General features: G+C 49.6%; 1 protein-coding gene across 5 annotated transcripts in view; it reads right to left on the reverse strand.

Annotated features, from left to right (window-relative positions):
* The window catches only part of SORBS1 (sorbin and SH3 domain containing 1), a 172,869-nt gene that overhangs the window by 111,558 nt on the left and 52,591 nt on the right, over window positions 1-8,720 (reverse strand). For 3 of the 5 annotated variants that reach the window (XM_027112105.1, XM_027112101.1, XM_027112103.1), the window contains exons 2-4: window positions 7,912-7,956; window positions 2,934-3,002; window positions 39-134 (exon numbers count right to left, since the gene is read on the reverse strand). In XM_027112105.1, coding sequence (XP_026967906.1) covers window positions 39-134; window positions 2,934-3,002; window positions 7,912-7,921 — 175 coding nt within the window. In that variant the 5' untranslated portion in view covers window positions 7,922-7,956. The remainder of the gene's footprint in view (window positions 1-38; window positions 135-2,933; window positions 3,003-7,911; window positions 7,957-8,720) is intronic. The other 2 variants (XM_027112102.1, XM_027112104.1) reach the window with 1 other exon arrangement.

The raw sequence follows: 8,720 nt of genomic DNA on the forward strand, positions 1-8,720 counted from the left end.
AAAAAAAAAAAAAAAAAAACCAACCCAAGGAGAGATACCTGGAGGGAGTACTAGGCCTGAAGAATTTTTCACTGTCTTCACAGGGATTATTTTAACAGCAGAAATAGAGCGTGCACGTATAGGGTCTGCAGTTGCTGAAAACACAAAAGGGTAAATGGTGCATCCAGAAAAAACATTTGGGAAACACTCAGGCGGTGGAGGACCCGGGCAGGGACAATAGGAGGAAGTCGCCCACACCAAAAGAACAATAGGAAGAGCGGTAGATGCAGTAACTTAAAATAACCTGCTTTCGCTCTTTAGAGTCCTGTACCAAGTCACCAGAACCCTCCCATGACCGTCCCCCAGATGCAGCTGATCAGTGTCTGTGCTGCCTGCCGCACCAGGAACTTGTTAGACAAAGAGATTTACAGAGACGCAGATGGCCTGGCAAATAGAGGAAGGGGAGAGCAAGCAGGGTCCAAGGGGCCCCCTGGGAGAAGGCTAGGGTGTCTATGCTGGGGGGAGGCTCCGAGGAGGAGAGTTATGGCTCCTCTCACTCCAGAGGAGTGGAGGAAGGACAGGGAACAAATTTGGGAGCTGCCTGGTCCTTTCAGCCATCACAGCCGCTTCTCCAGGATCGTAACTCCTGGGGTCTTGTGCCTGTTCTGACAACCACAGCTCTCCGGCCCTGAGCAAGTCAGAGGCCCCATCTGTTGGGCAGCAGATGGCCTACTTAAAGCCATCCTTCCCTGGGCAAGAGGTTGCTGAGTGTCCAAGTGCCTGTTCAAGACTCTGGGCGCACTCAAGCGCGAGGCCCAGGGTGCTGACACCAGCTGAGCTTTGAAAGCTGGGATACTGCCTGGGATATGGGTGAAGGCTGCTGTCCTCAAGTCCCGGATGCTCATGCTTATCTAGGCACAGGCTTCCCTGGGCCCCCTGCCTACCCAGATTCTGGAACCTCAATGGTGGGCATAGTCCCAAACCCTCCTTCTCACAACAAGCTTATGGTGGCAATGTCACTCTTGAGCAACACCCGGAGTTCTTACGGTCCCAGATCCACGTCACACCTTGGGGGGTAGGGCTGTTTGGGAAGCAAGACTGTCACGGCTGCATCAGCATCATGCTGACGAGCCTGTCAAGGGGACAGGAGGGAGGCAGGCAGCTCGGAGGTGGGTAGTTCACCTTCCAGTCCATCAGGCTGTCATTTCACAAGGTCCATGGCAGTCATACAGCCGCCAAGAACTTAGTTGATAATAACAACCCTGCACGTGTTAAGATACAAACAAGCTTTCACAGCAATCCTGCTGACTGTTCCTTACGGCCACCTGGGAGATTGGGTGGGAGGATTCTGTTACCATTTGCAGAGGAAGAAGAGAGCTGGTCGGAGTCATCCAGTGCTCAAGCGAAGAGGCCGAGACTGGAGCCCAGCTGTCCTGGCACCTGGTTTACTGAGCGCCCCAGGCCGCCCTGATGACTCCAGGCTGCATCTGCTTCCTCTTTCCAACCAAAGGTGGGTCTTACCAAGGAGCGAGGGGAATGCAACTCCACGGGCCACCCTGCCCGCCCACCTCCGAGGTCCCTTCTGCTGATGAATTCACAGGGCTGGGGTGAGCATCAGACACGCTCGTCTCCCCGTGTGCTCCTCATCAGATGCTTATTAGGCACCGCCCTTCAACATTCCCTAAGCGAATTGGCCAAGGCTGTCCAAGACCCCGAGAACATTGCCTCACACCAGGCGTGGAGAAGAGCGGCCGGGCAGGGAGACACGGAAGACAGGACAACAGCAGGACCCTCCCAACCAACCGGCCCCAGGCTCCCCATCTCTCCCGCTCTCTACGCCTCCCCTCCTGGCTGCTCTTTCTGACTTTACACTTTGCCTCGTCTCAGAATGAATACCTGGCTGACCCAGATGGTAATTACAAAGTCCAAATATGTCAAACTTTGTTTTTTTCCTTTTTGCGGTATGCAGGCCTCTTACTGCTGTGGCCTCTCCCGTTGCGGAGCACAGGCTCCGGACACGCAGGCCCAGCGGCCACAGCTCACGGGCCCAGCCGCTCCACGGCATGTGGGATCTTCCTGGACCGGGGCACGAACCCGGGTCCCCTGCATCGGCAGGCGGACTCTCAACCACTGCGCCACCAGGGAAGCCCCAAATATGTCAAACTTTGTAAGCGTTTTCTTTGAGGGAGGGTGCATTTTGACTTAAATGCCCATGACAGGACTTTTGCCCTCCCTCTTTGATACCATAAGACTTGTGGGATGAACACTGATAGAATCACTGGAACCTGAATCTGAAGCAGGAAAAAATACTGCAGATCATCAAATTCTCTCATTTTCTAGATAAGGAAACTCATAGCCATAAAGACAAAGGACCTCCCAAGAGGTCTCTGTTTACGAGCAGCAGACCAGGACCCGAGCCCCTGTTTCCTCACACTGCAAAGTGACATGGGAAGCCTGAGGCCTGGCTGTTCAGGATGAGAGATGGGACCTCAAACGTCATCTTACCCATCATTCATTTCACACTTACATCTTTTGTCCTAAAATTTTAAAAATTGAAAATCTGAGAGGATGCGCATGAAACTCATGTCACCAAAATAATTTATTTCAGCAATTTAGGCTCTTGCCTCAGGGTCAGGATGGTGAATGTGTCACTATTTATCACAGGTGGAGGTGAAATGCCGGGTAAGAGAGACTGCAGGCTGATAAATGCCATACACACGAGGACTCTGCCCGTGTATTTGGGGTCTGTGGTTCACGGCATCCTGTGAGCTAGGGACAGTTTTTAATACATCACCTCACATTGGGAAACGGCAGCCTCAGACTCCTGATTCTCGGACAGCATAGGAACAGGTCTCCAGGTCACGGCCTAATTAGACCAGTGACTGTTCCCACCAGGCAGGTGGCCCGGGCCCTGCTCCTTCTAGAAATGCCAAGTTTCCCTTCAAGAGCCTTACCTCTGTCTTGCCCATTGCCGCCCGGTACCAAACCATTCACCACAGCTTTGGAAGCACCCACATCGCATTCTGAAAGAAAGAAAGAAAGAAAGAGCCCAAGGCTTGTGATCACGTCTAGCTACCCTTTCCTGAGTCCCACCCGGTGCAAAGCGCTGGCCCTGCAGGCTTCCTCAGGCCTGAAGAAGGGCCCCGGGGCGTCGTAGCTGAGCTCCGAGAATGCTCTGTGGCAGGGAGAACGCGAAAGCTGTTTGGGATGGGAAGTGTGCTGTGAGCGCTGTAAATTCTCTGGCTTCCTGGCTTGGCTTCACTTCTGACATTTAAAAACAAATCTCCTGGGCTTCCCTGGTGGCGCAGTGGTTGAGAATCTGCCTGCTGATGCAGGGGACACGGGTTCGAGCCCTGGTCTGGGAAGATCCCACATGCCGCGGAACAACTAGGTCCGTGAGCCACAACTACTGAGCCTGCGCGTCTGGAGCCTGTGCTCCGCAACAGAGGCCGCAACAGTGAGAGGCCCGCGCACCGCGATGAAGAGTGGCCCCCACTTGCCGCAACTAGAGAAAGCCCTCGCATGGAGACGAAGACCCAACACAGCAAAAATAAATAAATAAATAAAAATTAAAAAAAAAAAAAAACAAAAAAACAACAAATCTCCTTAATTCCTTGAAAATGGCATCTCCTGCCTGACAAAGGCTTATCCACCATTCCAAGGCCACTCAAACGCATCCCTGTGCATCCCGGATGAGAGCTGTCAGACGCCAGGACAGAAACCTCAGTCTCTGTGACACTTCCCTTCACCCCGCCCCACCGCCGCTGCTATGGAAGCCATGCCGGTCCTGCCCCCAGCCCAGGGTCCCCAGCCGAGGCTCCTGTGTTCTGGTTGTGGCGATGACCTGGCCCCCTGACCGCTCTCCTGGCCTTCGTTCTGCCCCTTCTCCACCCCAGCCCTCAGTCTGTATCTGGAGAGCACCCTCTAGACCCCCATCTGGCTGAAAAAGCCCCAGGGAGCAGGACAGAGAACAAAACAGGACAAAGCAACATGATTTTCTAAAACACTCCACTTTAAATATACTGCATTTCACTTCTATTTTATTTTTTTGTCTGTTTTTAACGTTTAAATTACATTTTTACTATTATATGTATTTTTTTATTTTGGCTGCACTGGGTCTTCGTCGCGGCAAGTGGGATCTTTTTTAGTTGTGGCATGCATGAGGGATCTAGTTCTCCGACCAGGGATCAAAGCTGGGCCCCCTGTATTGGGAGCGCAGAGTCTTACCCAATGGACCACCAGGGAAGTCCCTATTTTTGTTTTTTTAATTTTTATTGGAGTATAGTTGCTTTACAATGCTGTGTTAGTTTCTACTGTACAGCAAAATGAATCAGCCATACATATACATATATCCCCTCTTTTTTGGATTTTCTGCCCATTTAGGTCACCACAGTACATTAAGCAGAGTTCCCTGGGCTACACAGTATGTTCTCATTAGTTGTCTATTTTACACATGGTATCAATAGTGTATATGTGTCAATCCCAATCTCTCAATTCCTCCCACACCCCCTTCCCCCTTGGTATCCACACACTTGTTCTCTACCTCTGTGTCTCTATTTCTGCTTTGCAAATAATTCACTTCTATTTTGAGAAATAAAAATATCAGGGTTTAGTCTGGGAATTCAACCATACATGTTATCATTTCAATTAGGAAACAAATTGAACTTGGAATCAAGTTCCCCCAAATGTACATTAGGAATATCGTTTTTTAGTCAGTGAGATGGCCTGTATGTTGGCATAAGTGGTTATATTCAAATGAACAAACTGACCTTCCTGATAATTAAAAGCAAACCAACGAACAAGCCCCAGTAACCAGGAGCTACCCAGGGACAAAGCCTAGGCAACTCATCCCGGACTCCAGGCACTTCAGCCACAGGTCCCAGCCCTTTTCCAGCTGCAGTTCCCTCCTGCCCCTGCCCTCCATGACGGTCTCCTCACAACCCCTTCAGCACATCAGATACTTTCCAACATTCAGGCCTTGGTTCCTGCAAGGCCTTCGGCCAGAAATGCACGCTCCCCCTTTCCTAGCTTGGGGAAATCCTCTGCACCGTGAGGTTCACCTTGAATGTCACCTCCTGTGTACCAGTGGAGACCTTTCAAAGTTCTGCTCAGCTGCAGACACTGAGACCCTCACTGCCCACCGGCAGCCTAAGCCCCACCCAGTTTCCCGTCTCAGAACTGACGGCAGCAGTCCAGAGAAGACAAGCAGGTGGGACATGTGATCAGTGTGCTTGGGGTGCCGTCCCCTGCAGCCAAGAGCAAACCAAGCCACAAATATAATCAGAACAGCTATGGGTTTCTAAAGCCCTCTATTTACCCGGATCTGAGGGTCCGTGCTCAGCATTTCATAATGAGCACCTCATTTTTATTCTTAATACCCAGGCCCCTGGAGCTAGAAGTTAGGCACTCTTATTTTATAGATAAGGAATTTGAAGCTCAGAAAGGATGCCAGGCTCTAAGATCACTAAATAGGGATTTGAAGTCTGGTCTGGTCCATCCCACCCACAGCTTATCTTCTTTGAACCCAGCTAGGATAAACATTTTTTATTTTTAAAATGAAAAAAGCCCCCAACCCCAGCAGCTCATTGGGCTGAGACTTGGTCACCCTACCTGGGCTCTTAACAATCAGCCTCCCTGATATAAGCTACACTGACAGGCCAGCCCAGGCGCTCCTGGATCCAGATGTGAGCAGGGCTACTGCCCCTGTGCCCGCTCCCCAGACCCGCCACAGCGGCCATGACCTCCCGACACTGGCCCCATAGGGCCCGTCCTGTTCACTGCCCCCAATCTACCTACAGACAAAGGCTAGTTCTCCCAAAGTCCCCTTTGCACCTACATTTCTGGGATGGATGGAAGGAGGGTGTTGGCAGAAAGCCAGAAATCCAAGTAAAAGAAATATCACCCGTTCCATCACTCCATCGTTTCTGACTATCCCTTCCCTATGCACCTGCCCTAATTTCTCCTACCCATCCCCTTCCTAGGACTACAGGCCTTGCTTTGGGCCTCCCCAGTGCCAGCAGCCTCTGAGCTTCCACAAGGCCCAGACCCACGTCCTTCCTTTCCTTTTGTGTGTGTGTTTTTTTTTTTTTAATCAAACAACCAAACTTTAAGAAATTTGGAAAAATAATTCCATCACCTCACACTCACACCTCTGCAGCACGGTGCTGGTGGCCTGGGGCTGCCTCAGGAGTCACTAGCCAGGTGACCCCAGACATGCAGCTCTTTCCACCAAAGGTTAAAAACGAATGTTTTCTACATAGCTTTCTTCCGGATGATCACTTTTATTAGTGGCATAATCTCCCATCAAGTAAATACACATAACGAACCTACTCATTCCCCACCTTCATGTGGGTGTTTTTGTTTCCTTTGAATTAAGACAGACATTCCCAAGAGCGCGATTATCAGGTCAAAGGGTCCAGACTTTTTGGACTCCTCCTAGGAAATGCCTCCTTTCAGCGTCACGCCTGAGAGAGAACTTGGGGAGAAGTCCCACAGGCATCTCTGCACCCTTGACCAGCCCCTCCCTGCCCACTTCTTCCCCCCTTATTCATGCCAGGAGTGGTGATACCAGTTCAGGCTTACCCTGATATTAGAAGAACAAGAAACTTTAGGCTGCAGAGCTAAGAAAAAAACAAAACAAAGCAATAAAACCCTGGCCTATTTTGAAGGACAGGAAAAACAAAAAGCCAAGCGAGAAGAAAAAATGAGTTGCAAAGCAGGGACTACAGGCAGCGCCCGAGCCCACCTGGAGGGGAAAAGAAGGGACGTAGCCACCTCGCGCACAGGAGAAGCACCCATGGAGTCAAGGACAAGCCCAGTCCCTCTCCTCGCAAGGAGGGAACCTGAGCTGGTAACCCACGGATGGGACACTGGACAGGCCTCGGGCTCAGTGCTCAGTACTTTAGAAGCACTGCCTCACTTAATCCTCAAAAATCCCCACGAGGTGGTGCTTTCGTGATGTCCATCTTACAGAGGAGAGTGGAGAGCAGGATCCACCACAGGCCAAAGCCCGCACACTCAGTGTGTGGCCCTCCTCCTCCTAATGAGCACACACTGTCCGGCAAGGTTTAGGATTTGGCTAAAAGGGCACTGCACGTAAATAAGCGGAAAGGCTTGTTTTTGACCTCCGGAGGTCTCTGATAGCACCCTGGAGATATCTCAGGATTAGGAGGCCCCTGAGTGAGCTATCCACTAGGTCATCCCCCAGCCCACCCTGCCTGCAGGTCTCAGGAGGTTCCAGGGTGCACTCAGGAGCTAAGGTGGGCCTCAATCTCCAGATGGAAACTTCTCTGCCCCGAATCCTGGGCTGGACAGCTGACGGCTCTTGGCTACAGGAGCAGGTACCTACCTATTCCCTTCTGTCTTCCCTAGCCCGGGCTTTCTACCCCAGCGCTAAACCAAAACTACTCAGAACTGCTCATTTGTGTAGGTCTTGATTTTTACTACCAAAGGCAGAGCAAAAGGGTGGTTTTGCCCTGATAAAGGAAGTGACGGATTAGCTCATACTATGGGGCAATTATGGTGGATCCGTTTACTTGTGCTGCAGTCACTCAGATTAAGAAATGCCACTGAGGTGTATACATATGTCAACATTTATCAAATAAGATACTTAAAATATCCACAAGTTTATTGTATGCCAATTATATCTCAATAAAGTTGTTAAATCGAGGGAAAGGGAGCCCGTTATAAAGATTAGGACACAGTACATGTAAAGTGTACAGCACAGTTCTTGACAGAGGGTAGGTACTCAGTAAATCATTAATAATAAAGGTTGTGATGACGATTTATGACAAAACTTTGACGCTTACCCAGGACTCGAAAAATAAACAATGAAATGCAGTTGGGGCCTTCAGAGCAAGAGGGAAATCTGGGTAAACAGTCCAGTTTTGTAGATTTGTCAGGAAGAAGAAGACAGGGTTTTAAATGACTTACCAGAGCTCATGGTGGTGATAGGACAAGTCTTCTGTAACTGGGGCTCTGCAGAAAAACAAACACCACAATGGAATTGATAAATGGCAGGTTCGAGATAAATCCCTATGGTTCACATTAAAAATGCAAACACCGTACATAAGCCTTGATAAAACAGAGCTGGACCAGGTGTTACTTGGCCAGCCTTCTGGTGCTTGGTTGGCTGTGTGCTAACCTGACCTTGGGTACGTAACTCAAACTCCTTGGCCTCCATTTTGTCAACTGTACTTGGTTTAGATCCTATCCAAGATCCCTTCCACCTATAATATTCTATTAAGAACCTCAGGTTACATGAGTCCATGTGGATCAAGGAGAGGGTGAAGGAAAGAACCAAGTTTTAGGATAGAGAGATAAAATCACAACACAAACTGATTATTGGAGAGTAATAATAAGATTATATATAGCTTATTATGCTCAAGAAAATGTTCTAGGTGCTTTAAATATATTAATTCGTGTGATCCTCACAAGGACCCTATAAGGTAAGAACCAGCATTGTATTAGTTTACACAGATGAGGAAACCAAAGCACAGAGAGGCGAAGAGCTTGCTGCCCATGTGGCAGAATTGGTTCTGGAACGCAGACAGCCCGACCTGAAAGCCCAGGCACTTAGGAACTACACTCTACTGCTTTGAGGTGGGAATGCAGTCCACTTACTCACTGATATGCAAACAGTAACCCTCTCATTTAATATGGTCCCATCTGAAGTCCCCCAAAACCACTGGCTACTGTCACTATAGTTTTACCTCTTCTAGAAGTTTTTTTTTTTTTTTTTT

Source organism: Aethalodelphis obliquidens, unplaced genomic scaffold (assembly GCF_003676395.1).
Source record: "Aethalodelphis obliquidens isolate GAN/ISIS:26980383/991018 unplaced genomic scaffold, ASM367639v1 scaffold11, whole genome shotgun sequence".
Lineage (NCBI taxonomy): Eukaryota > Metazoa > Chordata > Mammalia > Artiodactyla > Delphinidae > Aethalodelphis > Aethalodelphis obliquidens.